The sequence below is a fragment of the Triticum urartu genome, chromosome 1A, assembly GCF_056163025.1.
Source record: "Triticum urartu cultivar PI428250 chromosome 1A, HENAU_Tu73, whole genome shotgun sequence".
NCBI lineage: Eukaryota > Viridiplantae > Streptophyta > Magnoliopsida > Poales > Poaceae > Triticum > Triticum urartu.
The window spans coordinates 387240823-387262004 of NC_141873.1; the positions used below are offsets into that span (position 1 = coordinate 387240823).

The following is a 21182-nucleotide window of genomic DNA, read 5'->3' on the forward strand; positions in this document are numbered from 1 at the left end:
GCATAGAAGAACTTAGGGTTAATATTATTCATGGGATTACTCTTCACATAACACATCTGGACTTGTGCAACACAAGGAGCATTATCTAGGGGTTTGTACGGTGTTCAGCCCACACGTTTGCTGAATGTGGCCGATCATCCGCCGAAGCGATACACACTCTTTTGACGCTTCGAATAGTGCCTGATTTCCGAGTGGTTCATGGAAGTCGACACAAGTGTTTGCTTGGACGATTTCTAGGAAAACGCAGTTCCATCACAAAGAAAAACATATCCAGTCTGCGATTTGCAATCATGCGGGTCCGATAGGTACCCAGCATCGGCATAGCCTATAATAGATAGGTCTTGATTTCTTTTATAAAACAGGCCAAGATCTTTGGTCCCTTGCAGGTAATGGAAGACGTCCTTAACACATTTCCAATGCCTCTTGGTAGGTTCAGAACTGTACCGAGCAAGAAAACTGACGGTGAACGCAATGTCTGGCCGTGTACAATTTGCGAGGTACATGAGTGCTCCAGCTGCACTCAGGTAAGGAACCTCTGGTCCCAGAGTTTCCTCCCCCTCTTTCTTTGGCCTGAACGGGTCCTTGTCTGGCTGTAAAGATCTTCCGACCATCGGGGTCTTAGAAGGATATGCCTTATCAAATCCAAATCTCTCCAACACCTTCTGGGTGTAGGCCGACTGGTGCACTAGAATCCCATCAAGGGAATGTTCAAGTTGCAGACCTAGACAGAACTTGGTTTTACCCAAATCCTTCATCTCGAATTCCAACATCAGGTAGGAACTCGCTTCCTCAATATCCTCAGGCATACCGATTATGTTTAAATCGTCCACGTACACCGAGATTATATAGAATCCATCTTGGGATCACCGTATAAAAACACATGGGCAATCTTTATTGCTCGTGTAGCCCTTCTCATGAAGGAAATCACTTAAGCGATTGTACCGTATTCTACCAGACTGTCTGAGTCCGTACAGTGCCTTTTGAAGTTGAACAATGTATAGACCCCTGTTTGCTCTATCATGGTTCGGAACAGGGATACCTTATGGAACCTTCATGTATATGTTCGAATCCAAGTTACCATACAGGTAAGCAGTGACACCATCCATTAGTTTCATTTTCAAGACCATGTTTACTGCCATCGAGATCAAGTATCTAAAGGTAACTCCATCCATGACCGGGGAATAAGTCTCCTCAAAATCGACACCTGGTCGTTGAGTGAACCCTTGAGCGACGAGCCTTGCTTTGTACCGTACTACCTTATTATTTTCATCTCTCTTTCGAACAAAAACCCACCTATGGCCAACAGGGCGAATGTGGGGAGGAGTTTGACAAACTGGTCCGAACACCTTCCTTTTGTTGAGAGATAATAATTCGGCAGTACTTGCCTTCTACCAATCTTTCCAATCCGACCTTTTCTTGCAATCGGCGAGCGTGTTAGGCTCAGGTTCAAGATCTATGATTGAGGCAATTTTCGTAGCAAAGTTAATGTCGACAATCACTGTTGCTCGGTTCAGGGACTCCCCCGTATAAATATAATTTATGGCCATTTTGTCATGGAGCGCATCTGGTGCAAACACTTGCTCTACCAAATTTCCCATTATGGGAGCAAGGTCCTTTAGATTTCCCGCGCCGACGTGTGCGCACACATCTCCGCTGGGTGTTTCCCCTATGGGAAAGTTTAAGTCCGGAATTTCGTGCACTGAATTTTCTGTACTTGTGCCAGGTCTCGACTGGCTCCCCGTTTCACTTTGGGGTACTTTGGCGACAGGCTGTAATAAATCTCTCTTATCCTTTTTCGTCGGGCGTCCTCGAGTACTTGGGATTTGAGAAGCCGGATCTCTCGTCCTTTTAGGCCTTTGGACGGGAGCGGGTATACCATCATTTTTCTTCGGTATTTCAACCTTTTCCGGTGCATTGCGCGCATGCACATGTGATTTTGTCACAGTCTTTAAGTCACTAAAGTGGTGAGGTAGTTGATTTGCTAAAGACTGCAAATCTATTATCTTTTGGACTTCTCTCTCAGTCTCAGCAGTGCGTGGGTCATGAGCGTGGATTCCCGTGGCATGCCATGTGATTTCTCGACTTTTAGCATCAAGGGGTTGATTCTCTCCCCCTAAAGTCAGGAAAAAAATCCTCGTCAAAAATGCAATCAGCAAAACGAGCCGTGTGACAGTCACCTATCATGGGGTCTAGATACCTGATTATGGACATAGTCTCATAACCAACGTATATCCCCGACTTACGGAGCGGGCCCATCGCCGATCGCTAAGGTGGTGGTATTGGTACATATACCTGGCAACCGAACCTATGAAGGTGGGAAATTTTCGGTGCCGACCCTTGCGCAAGCTGAACATGAGAGTGGATGTTGTAGGCCGACGGTCGAAAGTTGATGAGATTGGCCGCGTGTAATACTGCGTGCCCCAACATGTAGTTGGTAAATTACAACCCTAAAGGAGCGGTCGAGCAATGAATTTAATTCTTTTAATTAATGCCTCGGCAAGTCCATTTTGTGTATGAACATGCGGTACCGAGTGCTCAACTTTGATTCCCATTACCATGCAATAATCATTGAACGCCTTTGAAGTAAATTCTCCGGCGTTGTCCATTCAAATAGACTTTATACGATAATTAGGGAAATTATTCCTCATTTGTATGATCTGAGAGATCAGCTTTGCAAAGGCGTGGTTCCGTGTTGACAGCAGGCAAACATTGGACCATTTAGAGTAAGCATCAATGAGCACCCTGAAGTACCGAAACGGCCCCGTGAGGGGCTGAATTGGACCGCATATGTCCCCTTGGATACGCTCCAAGAACGCGGGGATTTCATCCCTCACCTTGAGGGGCGATGGCCTAATGACTAACTTCCCCTTAGCGCATGCGGAGCACATGAAATCATTGGGATTCGGGAAGTTCTTCACATTAACATTATGGCCATGCGAGTTGGTGATTATATTTCTCATCCTAAGTCCGGGGTGGCCTAACCTATCGTGCCAGAGGCAGAAGAGTTCAGAGCTTCTAAAGACGGTCTTAAGGGTAGTGTACACGGGCGGTGCTACTATCTTAGTGTAGTATAGCCCTGTGTCAAATGGAGGAAGCCTTTCGATATCATGTTTACCATTTTCATCCCGCTCGATGATGAGTATACACACTTGGTCATAGTCATCGTCGGTCTCAATGTGAAACAATTAGCGCGGATATCTTTAAAGCTCAAAAGATTATGAGTCAACTCCGAGTACAACAATGCATCATTAATGAACACAGTTGTCCCCTTAGGAAGTATGAAGGTGGCTCATCTGGAGCTGAATATGTTTGAACCGCAGCAGGCGATTGTCACAAATATTCCCAGAGATTTTTAATAGACTCATAACACCGAGTTACTCGTAAAATGGTATTAATTGTACTGCAATCAACTAGGCACATTTCCTCTACTCAGGTGCCACACGTGTTCTAAAATATGACATCAAACCAATATAATGTAGCGAGGAAGAAGCTACCTAAATAATAAGTGCACATATTTCAGAACATAACAAGCTATCATAATTAAATGAAGGAATAAATGGATGAATGCAACATCATCCAAACGCCAAATGATGAATAAGGTTTTTGCTCTGATAGAGTACAACCCACCGGAGATAAATGTATCAGTTTAATCTAGGGAATTATAAACAAATGGGAGACCAAGAGAGTAAATGAGGGGGCCATTTTCTCTAGTCGAGATGTCGAGGCGGCTAAGCATCTCCACATAGGAGAGCTTTTGCCAGGATAACATCACCATCAAGTTCGTGTGTCATGGAAGGGGGACGCCAATGGCTCTACTGTGGGCACCTATAAGGCGTTGTCGTAGGAGCCTATGGTGCTCCCCCTAGACAATGTAGACACCCCCAAGCGGTTGCGCAACAATGGTTCTATTCCTCTCCATGGGGACAAACAATGTGCTCCAGCCTCTCGAACCACCCTTTTGAGAGTGATCTAAAAGACTAGGGCACTTCAGTCTGTCATGTACACATTTTGTAGGGTGCCACGGAGGTGGAGTTGAAGAAAGTGCAGCAACCGGGCATTCACCCTAGGAGTGGCGGCGACCATCTGGGTCTCCAAGTCTATCGCCCTAAGTCATACAGACTCGAGGACAACCTCCACGTTGAATGACAAGGTGGGGTACCCTAGCCCATACATTGTCCGCGCATTCACCCTAGGAGTGGCAAAGACCATCTCGGTCCATGAGCCTATCGCCCTCTAGGGTCACGCGGACCCGAGGATGATCTCCACGTCGAATGCTCGGTGGGGTAGTAGAATCCCTTATGGGCCAACTTGATGATCTCTCGGTTTATTGATTCCGGTCATCAACAATAAGCAAGTGGTTACATCAGGTAATCCACGACATAAAAGCGATGATGATACATTTTATTCATCAAAATGACATTCCGATATTTAAAACATGCTATTATATGACTTACTAAATGATTAAGAGTGCTAAACAATCAATCTACAGCAGTGACATCATACAATAATATCATGTTACAAAAGATAGCGTGTTAAGCACATCTAGCCTGTGAAAACTAGCACAAAAGTCGAATTCCCGAGACATTTTTAAGCCCAAATACACATTTTTCAGCGAAAACAGACAGTTCGAGGGGCTTCTACGCGAAATATTACAGCAGGAATATAATGCGCATAAAAATAGAAAACTGCAGGGGCTAAAATGCAAAGAACCCCGCGCAGGCGTGCAGTCCGACTCGGTCCGGTTCGGCTACAGGCCAAAAACAATGGGTCGTTGGCCCGTATAGTGCGCAGCAGCCGGCCCCTTCCTCTCTCTCTCTCTCTTTTTATGGAGGAACCCAGTCCCACGCTGACGCGGCCTGGGCCACGGCAGCCCACTGGGCCGGCCTGCTCACGGCACTGCCCAGCAGTGGGGCGTCGCTAGGGTTTCCTAGCGCCCGAGCGGCGGCGGCTCGCACGCAGGCACGCATGCCGGGCCTGGTGCGGCCAGTGCGCATACCGGGCGCGGCCCGGAGCGGCCAGTGCGCGCACTCGCGGTGGCGGCGACCTGCAGCCGGCAAGGCCAGGCGTGGCGACGGCGGTGCGTTTGTGGTAGCGAGCTGCATCAGGAGGGCGGACGCGCATGTGCAGCGACGTCCTGGTGGCTGCGGTGGCCGGCAAGGGCGGCGCGTGCGGCGGCTCGAGCCCCGGCGACGGCAGCTGGCCGTGGATGGCGCGAATCGTGGCAGGCGGGCGTACCAGCGCGGCTGCGGCGGCCACGCCACGCGACGGCGACGACCGCGACTGGGGCGGCCACGGCCACACAACGCGGCGTCGGCAGCGATGCGCGGGCGGCGGCCATCGAGGCGGGCTGCACGCAAGCACGCGCCAGCAGGGCGCGGCGGCGACGAGCCGGCCACCGGGACGGTCGCGGCGTCAGCAGGATACGGCGCGACGCGCGCGACCAGTGGGGTCACGGCCAGCATGGCCAGGACGAAGCCGTCGACGGCTTGGCATGGCGTCATCTGGACACCGGCCTCGGGATGTGGATCTTCACAGCGTTCATCCGGAACTCCGACGGCGCATGGCACATCTGGTGCTTTTGCGGCGGTACCGTGACCATCCGGGTCACGATTTGTACCGGCTCCCTATAGTGCAGTCAACAAGTTTCTCTTGATCCAAGAACATCGACATTGGTCGGCGACGTATTCGTCAGCCCGGTTCTTGGGAGAAAAATCCACACCATAGGTAAATTTATCCGAAAAATAAACTAATCGCAAAAACGGAATAGCAGTAACGAGAGGAATCCATTTTTGCGAACAAATTTCGGATCCATACCTCCGCGAGATCGACGAAAGCCTGCTCGAGACGCAGGCTTGATGGAGAGTTGGAGGAGCGAAGCGTGCTGATAACGTGTTCCGCAACTCCTGTCGGCGAGTCTGGTCCAAGGTTGCGGAGCGGGAGCGAGCGTCGTAGTCGATCACACACAGGTACAGAAAGTAAATGGACACAGAGATGTAGAGGGGAGTCTTTATTTATTAATCATCATCAACTATACATACACAGGGTGCTCTCCTCTTTATATAACTAGGGGGTGGAGGGATAAGAGCAAGTCTAGTAGAGCCCTCAAACCCTCAAACCCCTAAAAATAACCGATTTTTTACAGTTTTCGCCGGAAAAAAGCCGTAGACTAGAACCTCTAAACCCTCAAACCCGTAAAAAAATTTAGAGGTCCAACCCTCAAACCAGTTTGCAACCTGTAGAAGTAGGGGTTGAGTGGGAAATCTCCCCCCAACCCGCACTCCTCCTCCTTCCTCGCGCGGGAGGAAACTTCCTCCTCCTCCCGTCGCCTCCTGCCGCGCCGGCCATGTAGGGCCCCGCCGCTGCCGCGCCCCCGCCCGTCGCGCTCGCCGCGCCCGCCCCGCCCGCCTCGCCCGCCCGACCGTGGCCGACGTGGTGGGGGCGACCCACGTCGGGGCCAAGCGGCGGCGGGCGGGCCTCGCACCTCCTCCTCCCGCCTCCCCGGCTCCCGCCCCGGCCACCTTCACCGCCCCGGCGCCTGCCCCCGCCGCCTCCCCGACTCCCGCCCCGGCCACCAAGAAGAGCCGGCCGAAGGCGCCATCCAAGGTCGCCCTGGCCGTGAAGATGCCGCGGAAGAAGTCCGCGGTGCGGAAGAAGCCCGCGCCCCCGCCCGCCTCCATCGCCGAACCTCCTTTCGTCGCCGTGGCCGAACCTCCTCCCGCCGCGCACGAGGTGTTCGAGAAAATGGCAACCCCATCCTCGTTCATGGACCTCCTCCAAAACGTGGAGGTGGACCTCGGGGCTCCGCCTCTCGAACCCTTTAGGGTTGGTGACGACTTAGAGGAAGATGAGGAGGATGAAGGTGATGACGAGGACGAGGTGGCCGAGATAGGGGAGGAGGCATTCAGCGCCGCTTCCCGCCCACACGTGCGGTCGACAAACTACACCGAGGCGGAAGATATCCTCTTGGTTCGTGCTTGGGCAGCTGTGGGAATGGATGCAACCACCGGCACCAATCAAACCGGTAAACGGTATTGGCAAAGGATCGAGGACACCTATTGTAGGATCAAGCCGAAGAATAGTGGGTTCATCTCTCCACTTACCGGTCGCTTCAAGGCCGGTGGGAGTTGATGAAGCCCGCTTGTCCTCGTTGGAGTGTGGCCATGGACCAAGTGAGGGATGCACCACCTAGTGGAACCATGGAGAGTGACTATGTGAGTACATATTTCTTCACTATTTTGATTATGTGTGTGTACTATGCTATTGGTGGGTTCTTATGTGATTTATGTGTGGTTGATAGGAGACAATTGCCGGCATGAGGTACAAGGAGATGGCCACTTCCAAGGGCAAGCCATTCCCATTTAAGCATGCTTGGACAATTCTTCAAACCTTTGACAAGTGGAAGTTGAGGGATCAAGAGACCGCACCCAAGAAGTCGGCAATGCTTAGGATGGATGATAGTGAAGATGAGGAGGAGATGAACTTGGGCAAGCCCGAGGGAACCAAGAAGGGCAAGCTAAGGGTGAAGATGAAAGAAGAGGCGTCAAGCGTAAGGGAGAAGATGGACCACATGATGAAGGCAAGATAGGAATTGACAACGAAGACATTGGAGACGAAGCTTCTTATCACCGAGAAGAAGAAAGAGGTCAAGCTTGCACAAGTTGAAGCAAAGCGTGAAGAAGCAAAGCACAAGGCTGAGTTGGAGGAGAGGATGATCAAGCTCAAAGAGGCAAAGGTATGGAAAGAACTCATGGTGGAAGAGAAAGAGCACATGATGATGTCCAAGAAGGACATGGATCAAGACCAATTGCAATGGTGGAAGGACTACAAGGAGGACATCGCGGAGAGGAAGAGGATATTCCGTGTTGCGTCCTCTACTTTTCGAGGTGACACTCCGATGAGTAGTTGTGGCGATGGCGGTGTGTACGACTCCACCGGTGCCCATGGAGATGCTTGATGGAGCCCGCATGTGGTCAAGGAGATGGCGCCGAGGTGCAACTTTTTGGTGATGGTGCCGATGAGAGGAGGAAGATGATGATTTTGTGATGTAAACTATTAAACGATGCATCAATGATTGTCATTTGGTAGTTTGTTTGGAAGTTGATTGTGTTTTTGTTGTCATAAATTGTGAGATGTCAAATGATAGATTTAAAGGTTGGGGTTGAGGCAAAGACTAGAACCCTCAAATCCAATCCTTAAAGCAGTTTAAGGGTTGGGTTTGAGGGTTCTAATATTTGCCCTTGTTTTTAACACTTAAAAGTGTCAAAAAGTAACACTTCTTAACCCTTAAAACTGCTTTAAGAAATTAAGGGTTTGAGGGTTCTATTAGTAATCCTCTAAATGCCCACTTTAAAGTTAAGTGAAGAGACTTGGTCTATAATGGACCAATGACTTGTTCCATCTAAGACCCAAGTTTCCTAACAGAAATAATGCTGAATAACAAGAAGAGCCGCTGGAACAGGCAGCCGTTCCCTGGCGCTCACACACCGGCGCCGGCTCTTGGTAATTAGCGTTGCTTATACTAATGTTGAGATCTTATCAAACGAAGAGCTTAGCCCACCATCGTAGCATAATGAGCATCAGAAATAACCTTGTTCCAAAAAGAAAATCAGAAATAACCTAAATAATGGGGCAACGTGCCCGACAGCTACCGGATCCTCATTCTTACTTTTATAGGTTGCTTATATGTTTTGTTGTCCTTCGTTTGAACTGTTTCTACTATTTCTCTCAGTAGATACCTCCTCTGTAAAAATATATAGGATGTGTCTAGAATACATCTAGATATGCTTTAGTTATTGCACATCTAAGTGAGTGAATCAAATATAAAGAGAAAAAGAAAAAAATATTCACACGAATCTCAATATAAGATCAATGACATATGACTTAGATGTGCAATACTTATGGCATATCTAGATGTGCTTTAGTAAAATTGAAAAATATAAAAGCGTTTTGATCACTAAAAGTAGAAAGTACTATTAAAAATTAAACTGCAAAAGTATCTTATATTTTTAGGTAAAAAATATCTTATATACTCCCTATGTCCCATAATATAAGAACGTTTTTTTACACTAGTGTAGTGTCAAAAACGTTCTTATATTATGAAACGAAGGGAGTAGTATTTAGTTACAAAGGAAGTACCAGATATGAGATGCTCTTTGATCTCTTTTTTTCAGAAGATAAAAGTTTAACGCTTTGAATCTAGTAGGATCCAAAAAATTACATAGTAATTCTTGTAACTAAAACTTATAATAAAATACTTTGGAGATATCTTCTCTATGGTATCAATCTTTATAAGATGAAATACTTCTAATATTTCAGTAAAGAAGTCATAATTAGATAGCAACGAGATTTTCATTCATTCACCCGCATAAATTTGGGGAAACGTTTCCAAACGGTGCACCGGCCGAAGCTTCGGCCGGTCGCACGCCTCATCACGCGCCCAGCGCGAGCATAGTGGGCCGCACCTTCTTTTTTGTGGGCCCATGTAACCATCCTTCCTCCTCCCCCGATCTAATCTCCCCCTTTTCACCTCAATGCCGCGAGCTCACCCTCTGTTCGCCGCTGCCAAGCTGCGTTCCTCCACCGCCGCCTCCCCGCGCTCCGTCCCCCCCCCCCCACCCCGCTCCTCCGCCGACAACGATGCTGCATTTTTGCTGCAACTGGTCTTGAGGAAGCTAGCACCGACGCTCGATTTTGTTGCAACCAGGACGACGGCGAGCGTCGCCAGCGGCGATGGCGCCTGACTTTTGCTACAACAAGATGTTTTCAAGTGTAAAATGTTGCAACCAGCGAAAACAAAAGCTGGAACGGGCATTCATGTTTGCTGGAAGCGTTTTTCGATTTTGTTTCAACCGCCTACCGGAGCTCTTGACACCCTCGCCGACGACGCTGTAAAATGTTACAACCGACCAAACAAAAGCTGGAACAGGTGTTCAATTTTGCTGGAAGCGTTTGTCGATTTTGCTTCAACCAACCCCCGTAGCTCTGATTTTGTTGCAACCGGCAACCTGCAAAGCTTCCACTGGTGAGTTTTTTTGCTTCAATGGCGATAGATGGAAGTGGCGACCAGGGATACAGCGCTGATGCGACCGGCATGCGCCTGTCGGCGAGGGCGCCTGGGCGCGCACCTGGTGTTGCAACCATGGGGGTGGCGAGGTGCAACCGTTGTTGGCCAGTGCTACATAGACGTGATGTCGAAGCGGCGACCCGCCATGGCGAGGAGCTGCAAAGAACACGACGGACGGCGACGAGGTTGCAAGCACAGCGCGGGAAGGCTAGTGGTGCAGCTCGCTGTCGGGTGCGGGGGCGGCGCTCTCCTTCCTTCTCCTTTTCCCCTGTGCGGGAGGTTGACGATGGGTGCTGGAGAAGACGGGAGAGAGAGATCTAACGGTTGCCCGTGTAGATCGTACGGATCTGGCCAGACCGGCCGAAACTTTCGGCCGGTGCGCCGGCGCAGAGTGCTGCCCATAAACTTGATTACGGATTTAAGCCATTGAGTCGCCCATGTAAATACGAAGTGGTCATCTTGGTAAGCTATCAACACAAATTTGAAAAAAAAAAAAAAGAGTCGCCCATGTAAATGCCCCACAAAAAAAAAAAGGCGCCCATGTTAATAGAGGAGAAGCTCGTCTTAAGGTCAAAGTTGCTCATTTGCGCTACTGAATTTATAGACAACCTTTTTCTAAGCTGGTGCCACCATTTGGACCCACTTGCTGTTTGCTGCCGCAAAAGATGATGTTTCTAAGCCGGTGCCACCATTTGGAACTAGTTGTTGTTTGCCGCTGCCCTCTCTTTTGCTTCTTCGCGTACGTGAGGGTGCACCTCACAGGGATGTTGTCATTGTGGATGCAAGACGCCTCCTCTAGCGCAGTCATCTTGACCCCCAAGTGCATGAACCAGTTGCCACCGCTAAGTGTCTCCTCCTCGTGGAACACGGTGCGCTCCCAGCTGTCGTCTAGGATTTCTATGGAGACGGTGATGCCCGAGGGAGAGTCTCCGGTGACCGCTAAAACGATGACATCGACGTACATGGGCACTCCCTTGTTGAAAACAGACGGACTAACCGTGACGTGCCAGACGCGGCTGCGGAAGCGAAAGGTCCGGACCAAAGTGGACCGGGTTCCGGGGGGCATCAGCGCCAGCTTCGAGTAGCCGGGGATCGCGAACAGCTCCGTGATGGATTCCGTCGGGGACGAGCGGCTGGCCATGGTCTTCCGTGATCTGCAATCGGTTACAGGAGTACTACGTAATACCAGCGTCTGTACACAGGAGTATATATATACTAAGCCTGGCGATCATTAAAAAAAAAGGAAACCAGATCTAACTCTGCCCGATCGTTCGGACGGAAATCCAATACCTATCTGTCCCCAACAAGTCTCTCGATCCAGCACGACCGTTCCTGTCTGTTTTCCGGACGGTACTGTTAGGAATCAGCCGACGTAGTATCTCACAACCAACCGTCATTAGCAAACTGACATTACCTAATCATCACGTGTTAATTCTAGCTCTATCTCTATCTCTCTCTTTTTTTTGAGAGAGAGATATACCTCTATCTCTATCTCTACAACTTTAAAAATGGGAAAATATCTAAATAAACCGGATGATTTTTTCCCTGCGTAAGCCGTCTCCAACGTGCGCCACGCGTCCGATGAGCCCCACACGCCGCTTATTTCTCTCCCTACCTTATCTCTTCCTCAGTTGCGTTGAGCCGCTCATTCCTTTCTTCCTTTTTCTTCTTCCTCCAGCACACGGCACCACACACCAGCGCCAGCGCTGTCGCTGTAGACCGGCGCCGCCATCACCTCGCGTTGCTGCACCGCTGCTACAAACCGCCGTCACCTACTGTCGTTGCACCGCGGCTGCATATGGCTGTCTCCGCTCACCTCGCGCCGCTGTAGGCTAGGCTAGGGCGAAGCTGCTGCCATGGCCGGCGGGAGCTGCGTGTAGCGGATGAAGCAGGGGGGCTCGCCGGCGTTGCAATGAAGCAGCGAGAGGGCCGCCGGAGCTGCAGTGAAGCGTGGCGGCCCCGACGGTGTGCTGCTACAGGCTAGCCGACGGGTTGCAACAACTGGTGAAGCACATGGGGGCTCGCCGGAGTTGCGATGAAGTATCGGCGGGACCGTCGGAGTTGCAGTGAAGCATGCGTGGCTGCAAGGAAGCGCCGCCGGAGTTGCATTGAAGCCCATCGAAGTTTCAATGAAGCACAGCGTGGGCCATTGAAGCTTCGCCGGCGCTGCAATGGAGCAGCGTCGGGCGGCGGTGTTGTAATGGAGCGGCGCCGGGTGCTGCACAACGCTGCCATGAAGCTACTGCGTGGGGCTGCCATGGAGCTGCTCAATCACTAGTGATGTTGCAACGCAGCACGTCAGTGGCGGCCACCGGAGTTGAGGGAGATGCTCTTGCTCGCGTCTCAGCGAGTGCACATGCAGTAGCACGGCCTCGTTGCCGCAACGGAATGTCAGAGACGCGGCCCATGCGGGGGTGTCAAATTGAACCGGATGACAAGAGAGGAAGACTCGAGCTGCTGGTGAAATCAAACGACAACCAGCCCCAGATCGGACGGCTAGCTACCCGGATGATTTTCTAGAAAAATCATCCGGCTGATTTGTAGCAGCCGCCTTAAAAATGAGTTAAGATTCCTTTGAGATTGGAAAAATAGACGGGGATGTAGGAACGACATTTGCATAGAAAAGGTTCAGAAAACAATGTTTCCACCATATATTTCTTATGTTATTATTTACGTACAGAACTGATGTTATGATATTCCGTTTCCACGGTAGCTGGACCACATGCTAGGATCAAACTACCAGTCACAACATTTGCTCAAACTGACTCCATGATGACCGAAAGATGAGACCATTGCTGCAACCTCGCTAGTCTATTTACCCCGAACACAGCAACGTTATGGTTCCAGTCTGTTTCGCCAATGTATTTATAAGGTAATAATGCAGAGAGACATGGGTTGGGCTTATAAAGACCCAGAACAAGCACAATTACAGCCGCAAGCGTGGTTTACCTATCCTCGGTATGACAAGATTCGACGAATACTCTGCTTGGATGATCCACATGACGGTGTCAAATAAGGCACTATGTACTTCTTCATGTCGCTCCTTGATATGCGGAGGTGACCTCCGGGCACCGACACAAACTTAACACGCCCAGCCTCATCCAAAGTCCTCAAGCCGATCCAGTCTTCGGTATATAGCTTTGTCTACACACAAGGCATTTTCTTAGCAGTCAGACACAAATGATATTAACCATACGAAATCGCCAGAAATTTCTTATGGCCCCCAATTTATGCACTACAAATCTGAAGTTGCTTTTCAAGGAGTTGATACGATGCGAAGAATAATGAAGTACTTTTCGGTACAAAGAACGATGCAATTTGGAAGAAGCACAGTACCTCTTGAGGAGGAAGCACTGGATTAAAGGCGCCATCAGGATAATAACCAAACCATGCCGTTTCGCGAGGTATCAGGACTGCATCGTCCTCAAACTGTTTAGCAGTTTGGAAAGGCAAAGCGTCAGCTCCTCAGCAGACAAAGTATCTCACAATGTGGAATGCACAAGACAAAGAGGGCAATCTGAGGCAGTAGATTTTTGAGCTACCATTTTGTTATATCATGTACTATGATTGTTGAGTATTGATTATATGTTCAACTCTTGTTTTGCATATTGAATATCACCAAGAGCAGTTTTATTTACTGATTATTCCCTATAGAGTACAACGAGTGGGGTACAATAGTGCCCAATATCAAATAACAAAAATGAAATTGACTAAGAACCTAGTTCTGCTCTGATCCCTACCACATACTTCCTCTCTTACAAATGAAATTTAAGTTGTAGCTCTGTCCTAAGTTAAACTGCTGTGTTTGACCTAGTCTAGATATTAGCACATTCTCTGTAGACTTGGTCAATATAGAGAAGTTTGACTTGGGACAAAGCTAGAGCTCCAATTAATTTGGAATGTAGGGACTACCCTTGAGTGTAAGTGGGCAAAACAAGAATAGTATATGTTTGCTCAACATACCATGATCAGTACCAAGTTCTCCAAGCTGCTAAATCTTTCTTTATATGTAATGTTTCTTTCACTTGGTATCTCATTATTAAGCTTCGGAAGAAATTTGCAACCCTTCAAATAATCTGTCATATCCTGAAAAAGAAAGGGAGATTGGTTGTCATTTAGCAGATCATAGGATAGAAGTATTCATTGAAGGTATCATTTAGGATCACAGAACACAGCTGTACAAGTAAATAGGTTGAATTCAAACAGTGATCCTGATGGCCAGGATATGCAAGTACGAATATAGCATAAAGAACTCACAGTGGGAATCTTTAGGTAACCGCTAGGGGCAAGATGTGCCTGTAATTTTACCAACCTCAAGTTATTCAGAGAAACATTATGTGTCATGTCTAATAATGATAACTGTGACCAAATAACAGACACCACATACTAACCTGCACATAGTTTGAATATATCTCCAGTTGAATCAGCACATCAACAAGAACGCAAAGAAAACCAGACTGCAAAGAGAAAATATTTAATAGGACAGTAACAATAGGTGGAAACTGTATAAATCAATATCATTACCCAAAGTATTCAAGTTCCTTGTACAGCTAAATACTCCCTCCGTCCCGAAATAAGTGTCTCAACTCTAGTACAACTTTGTACTAAAGTTAGTACAAAGTTGCGACACTTATTTTGGGACGGAGGGAGTATAATACTAGAAAACATGAGTTTAGCAGCAACAACATTAATGAAAGATTTACATGATTATACTTTATGCAAAAATGATTGGAGGTATGTATGTTCCTACACACAGACAAAACAGCGGGACACTGTGAAAGCAACATAAGTTTACAATCTACAGATTTTCTTTTCATTCCATTGCTAACCTGTTGACCAAGAATTGAGGATATACAGTGCTGTTTGCTCTAGTGACTCACGCCAAACTAGCTTAACCTACAATGGTTTGGTTGCTTTTGCTTCTACAGCATTGGAATATAAATTTTGGCCAATTTGATACCATGAGAAAATGATCTTGTTGTGGGGTAACATTGCCTCATCTTTTCATAATTTGTAACTCACATGAACCAATAGGGTAGATGACATTAAACATCTAGTGCACTCAGATACAAGTGCAGATGGTTACATGCATTAAGTGAAAGAGGAAGTGTTTGCTTGTACTCTACATGCAAGTAGCTCCATTGAGATCTATACCAGCAAATTGACAATTTAGACAACTGTAGCGAAATGTTAAGACTTGATAGTCATGGAGAAGGAAGACTAAATCATAAAAAGTGAGCACGCACATGATTAAGAAAAAAAAATGAGGTAGACCAACAAAATTTCATGGCATTCAAGTAACATAGGTTCTGGTTTGCAAATACTGTTCATTACGTTCTTTTTTCAAATAACTTTTCCCATTGAATGTGTATACTGAATGAAGATTTCTTTCCTGGGAGGGGGGACTATGCGGAAAACTTGGCACTAGCTTTTATCGCACTTTAGCATATTCTATTACATGGAGCTAAATCAACATCTATCTTGGATGAAAGAGAATAATCCATCCAAATGGATGAGGTGTCTACCAGTAGTCAGTAGCTATCTAGAAAGTCGTAAGTGCTTGTTTATTACTAGTATTAATCCATCGGTAAGCTTACACCACAAAGCAAGCTTACTCTTTAAATAGACTGATAAAAGATAACTAGGAAAGGACAGAGTAAGCTTACACCACAAAGTGGCACTGAAGCAGTACCAGCGTGAGGACCCCCAATTGAGATGAAATTCTTTACCTGTTACAATAAATAAAGATATATAGTTCCCCCAGAAGAAGTGAAGACAATATCATATAAACTATAAGGGATACAGTACAGGAAAAGCCCTAATCATCACTCAGAGTAACAAAAATAATGTTTTGAAAGAAGTCTCACAGCACTACTGATACGCATACTCATGAAGTGAAGCACCTAATCAAAACATTAAGCATCACCATTTGTTATACAATAGATGGATATACTTAACAAAATTACAAATGTTCTTCAGTATTCCTATCATCATGATCTTCTATCACCATCATAACATGTGTGGGCGCTGGCCAAAATGTTAACTTTGTTATTTAGTGGACCAAATTAGGTGAGCTTTACACTGTTACTATTGCATAAAGGCAAGCAAATAAATTCGCTCACCGGTGGCCCACCGTCGCAGTACTCAATTACTGCCCGCCCAATTAAGTTCCCCTGAAAGGTAAGAGATGGCTTAGCACAGGAGGGGAACTCTTTAACTCAGAGTAACTGATTTTTGTGAAAGTACATGGCAACTATCGGTAAAATCTCTCTAAATCAAGAGCCAGTAAGAATTTATCACAGAACATCCCAAATTCACGGGTAGTCAATTGGCACTAATTTGGACATCACCAGACTTCATAATTACTTAGCTTCAGAAAGGCATTTGGATTATAAAAATCAGAAACGACAAGCACAGTAATACTAAAAAGTATAGCACAAAAAATATATGCACATTATGACACTGTATTCTTGCCCTGAACCCAATTATAGCACATCAGCATGAACACACCTGAGAAAGGCCAATTATGCTGTAACCTTCACGAAGTTCTTCCATTTCCTTTACCTGGAAAACCAATTCCATGACGGCTCTGGATACTATACAGAAAAGCAGTACCGAAGATTCTGTATCACCTTCTTGCAAACCACATTTGCCTGTAGATGACCTTGTGATCTTAGAAACTTTTACAAGGAACGGTTTATTTAGTTAAAGAAAATAAAGAGTAAAAACCCAACCTGATCTTGAAGTGGCATTAACCAAGAATCCCATGATCCTCTCCCAATTTCCCTGTACAGGAAGAACATGTTTAAATTCCAACAATAAACTCGACAACAACTGCCGTGAGCTAAATTATTAATATTCAAATAAATTAATGGCACTGAGAGCTAGCGGCGATATCTCGTGGTAGAAGCTGGGTACATAGATTGCTCAGGCTCTTAATTTCTGAAGCTACACTCAGATATTCAGACAAGAGACGCCTAATTAGATTAACATTACTAATCTGGGAATCCATATTTATTGACATTCACATGGAAACAAAAATAATATTTTACGCTGTATAATATAACACAGATCATAAGATTTAACTCACATAAGTTTTACACCACATATTATCGGAGGTGGGATGTCGCAACATCCACACACAAACAGTACATATTCGTTGCTTAACACGCAGACAACACACCAAACAAAAAATTCGACAGAGTACAATTCAGCAAGCCCAACACAAAGGTTCACAGACCGACATTTGCTTATAGCTATAATCAGCATAACTGCATGACGGTAGAGAATACTTCTACGCGCTGTAATCAACATAACCGCGCACACGGACAACAAAAACAATCCGCGAGAAAAAGAGGAAGCGAGAAGGGGAGACGCCATTACATGCAGTATCCCTTGGATCCCGACCACTCCGCGAGCTCATCGGTGAAGGAGGCGATCCCGTCGTTCCCGCACTGGTCCCCGATCCCTGCGCCCGAGCACAACCAGCCAGCCAAAGCCTCAAGACGAAACCCTAACGCCAAACAGACCCCGAATCGATACGAGGATGGGGGAGCCCGGAACCCTAACCGTGCAGGACGATGAAGGGCACCACGGAGGCCACCGGCGCGAGCGCCGCGGAGGCGGCGACGACGAGGACCAGCAGGAGGGACGCGGCGGGGGACGGCGCGGCCATCGGCTTCCGGTCGGGGATCGAGGGTTAGGGCTTCGCACTCTCTCGCAGCGCTCCCGCACGGACTCACCCTCGTCGGCCCGCGGGGAGTGTGCGGCCGCGGCGGAGAAATGGTGAACTGGGCGGGGGGAGAAGTGGGAGGACTAGGAAGGGCAGTTGTGGGTGAACTCGCTGCGCGGGGCCCCCGTGTCAGAGAGGTTTGGTGCGACCGTTGAGAGCTCCGTCCCTCGGCTCGACGCAGGGCCGCAGACAAGTGGGCCCATGAATAACGACCCCGCCGGTATTTCTTTCTTCATTTTACGAAAGATTCGGTAGGGTTGTTGCCGCGTTGCCGGTGGTTGTGTTTATCGCACGGATAATGACATGCCGGACCCACGTTAGGAAGGGCCCTCAAACCAGTGGCATCGCTTCTAAGCTGTCATAGTCCCACCCGAAGGCTGAAGCTATTGCTTTTGCTTCCAAGGAAGAAATGGGAGCTCTTGCTTTATCTTGAACCAAATTGAGCAATTGATTTCTTTTCTTTCTTTGCAAGTGAATACTTGTAGATATACGCTTCTATGTTGCTTACTTTTTCCTAGAGAAGAATGTTGTTGCTTGGGTGGCAGAACTTTCCCTTTGGGGCCTCTTGATTGATAGGAATTGGAGGTATACCTTCACCCATATGGTTGAAGGAACGGAGTAGGGAAAACTATAAAAATGAGAACTCATACGGTTTTTTCTGCGAGAAAAACTTTTAATCTATTTATCTTCAATCATAGTAGTACAACGAACACTAGAAATAATAAAAATTACATCCAAATCCATAAACCACCTAGCGACGGCTACAATCACTCAAGCAAGCCGAATGCGTACCGTTGTCATCGCCCCTCCATTGCCGAAGCCGAGCAAACCTTGTTATAGCAGACAGTCGAAAAATCGTCGTGCTAAGGTACCATAGAACCAACGCATCATAACAGCAACCGCACCGATGAAGGGTGTAGATCAGAAGGATCCAACCTAAAGACAGAGGAACACGGACGAACGACGAACAGATCCGAGCAAATTCACCAAAGACAGATCCATCGAAAACACATCTCCACACGCCCACCGACGATGCTAGACGCATCACGGGAACGGGGGCTAGGCGAGGAGACCTTTGTTCCATCTTCAGGGAGTCGCCGCCGTCTCGCCTTTCTGAGTAGGACACAAACTCTAACAAAACTCCAAAAAAATATCTAAAAATGGAGCCTTCCCACTGGCAAGGGCTGAGATCCACTCCGCCTCCATGGCCCTAAGGCCATCGGAGACGGGGTGAACCGGCGACGGCGCCGGCGGGAGGCAAGAGAAACCCTAGCTTTTTTGGAAAAGAAAGAAGAAAAAGGCGTTATGGGGAATTCATATGTTCATCTCAGTTCAAAAAGAAAAATGTAGGAATTTTACATTTCAACTGGGCTTTGCAAGGAGATAATGTAAGACACACACACACATATATATATATATATATATATATATGTCTCATGTGGTGGCCGCATATATACTTTCTGTAATAAGTTTGTCTACTGTACAGACTTCAAGCGGTGTGCCTTGATGTCTACTACACAACCTTCTTCTTATAGACGTTGTTGGGCCTCCAAGTTCAGAGGTTTGTAGGACAGTAGCAAATTTCTCTTAAGTAGATGACCAAAGGTTTATCAATCTGTGGGAGGCGTAGGATGAAGATGGTCTCTCTCAAACAACCCTGCAACCAAATAATAAATTGTATAGATGCACTAGTTCGGCGAAGAGATGGTGATACAAGTGCAATATGGATGGGAGATAAAGGTTTTTGTAATTTGAAAATATAAAAACAGTAAGGTAACTAACGATAAAAGTGGGCGAAAACGGTATTGCAATGCGTTGAAACAAGACATAAGGTTCATACTTTCACTAGTGCAAGTTCTCTCAACAATAATAACATAATTGGATCATATAACAATCCCTCAACATGCAACAACGAGTCACTCTAAAGTTACTAATAGCGGAGAACAAACAAAGAGATTATTATAGGGTACGAAACCACCTCAAAGTTATCATTTCTGATCGATCTATTCAAGAGTTCGTAGTAAAATAACACGAAGCTATTATTTCCGTTCAATCTATCCTAGAGTTCGTACTAGAATAACACCTTAAGACACAAATCAACCAAAACCCTAATGTCACCTAGATACTCCAATGTCACCTCAAGTATCCGTGGTTATGATTATACGATATGCTTCACACAATCTCAGATTCATCTATTCAACCAACACAAAGAATTTCAAAGAGTGTCCCAAAGTTTCTACCGGAGAGTCAAGACAAAAACGTGTGCCAACCCCTATGCATAAGTTCACGAGGTCACGGAACTCGCAAGTTGATCACCAAAACATACATCAAGTGGATCACGTGATATCCCATTGTCACCACAGATAAGCACATGCAAGACATACATCAAGTGTTCTCAAATCTTTAAAGACTCAATCCAATAAGATAACTTCAAAGGAAAAACTCAATCCATTACAAGAGAGTAGAGGGGGAGAAACATCATAAGATCCAACTATAATAGCAAAGCTCGCGATACATCAAGATCGTACCGAATCAACAAACACGAGAGAGAGAGAGAGAGAGAGAGAGAGATCAAACACATAGCTACTGATACATACCCTCAGCCCCGAGGGTGAACTACTCCCTCCTCGTCATGGAGAGCGTCGGGATGATGAAGATGGCCACCGGAGAGGGATTCCCCCCTCTGACAGGGTGCCGGAACGGGTCTAGATTGGTTTTCGGTGGCTACAGAGGCTTGCGACGGCGAAACTCCCGATCTAGATTTATTTTCGGGGGTTTCTGTATTTATAAGAATTTTTGGCGTCGGTCTTACGTCAGGGGTCTCTGAGTCGTCCACGGGGGTGGAGGGCGCGCCCTACCCCCCTAGGCTCGCCCTCCTATCTCGTGGACAGCTCGGGACTCTTCTGGCCCAATAATTTTACTCCGGGGGCTTCTTTTGGTCCATAAAAAATCATCAAAAATTGGCACGTCAATTGGACTCCGTTTGGTATTCCTTTTTTGTAAAACTCAAACATAAGGAAAAAACATAAACTGGCACTGGCACTGGACTCTAGGTTAATAGGTTAGTCCCAAAAATCATATAAAATAGCATATAAATGCATATAAAACATCCTAGATGGATAATATAGTAGCATGGATCAATCAGAAATTATAGATATGTTGGAGACGTATCAAGCATCCCCAAGATTAATTCCTGCTCGTCCTCGAGTAGGTAAATGATAAAAACAGAATTTTTGATGTGGAATGCTACCTAACATATTTATCCATGTAATTCTCTTTATTATGGCAAGAATATTCAGATCCGAAAGATTCAAGACAAATGTTTAATATTGACATAAAAATAATAACACTTCAAGCATACTAACAAAGTAATCATGTCTTCTCAAA

The 21182-nt window shown here is 46.8% G+C and overlaps 2 protein-coding genes and 1 pseudogene across 2 annotated transcripts; 1 reads left to right on the forward strand and 2 right to left on the reverse strand.

The window, feature by feature from the left end:
* Window positions 1–233: 233 nt before the first annotated feature.
* LOC147991365 (secreted RxLR effector protein 161-like) lies at window positions 234–806 on the reverse strand. The gene has a single exon (XM_087538641.1). It carries the CDS (start codon window positions 804–806, stop codon window positions 234–236), a length of 573 nt encoding a protein of 190 aa, XP_087394767.1.
* Window positions 807–6741: 5935 nt separating this feature from the next.
* Window positions 6742–7954, forward strand: LOC147991366 (uncharacterized; annotated as a pseudogene).
* A 4727-nt stretch (window positions 7955–12681) lies between these two features.
* Window positions 12682–17886, reverse strand: LOC125513765 (uncharacterized). The gene is made up of 12 exons (XM_048678953.2): window positions 17633–17886; window positions 17447–17531; window positions 16798–16849; window positions 16696–16716; window positions 16574–16627; window positions 16186–16236; window positions 15730–15792; window positions 14455–14520; window positions 14321–14359; window positions 14027–14149; window positions 13400–13492; window positions 12682–13207 (listed from the first exon to the last, which is right to left on the reverse strand). The coding sequence occupies exons 1-12, from the start codon at window positions 17736–17738 to the stop codon at window positions 13013–13015; spliced, it is 948 nt and encodes a 315-aa protein (XP_048534910.2). The 5' UTR covers window positions 17739–17886; the 3' UTR covers window positions 12682–13012.
* Window positions 17887–21182: the final 3296 nt, after the last annotated feature.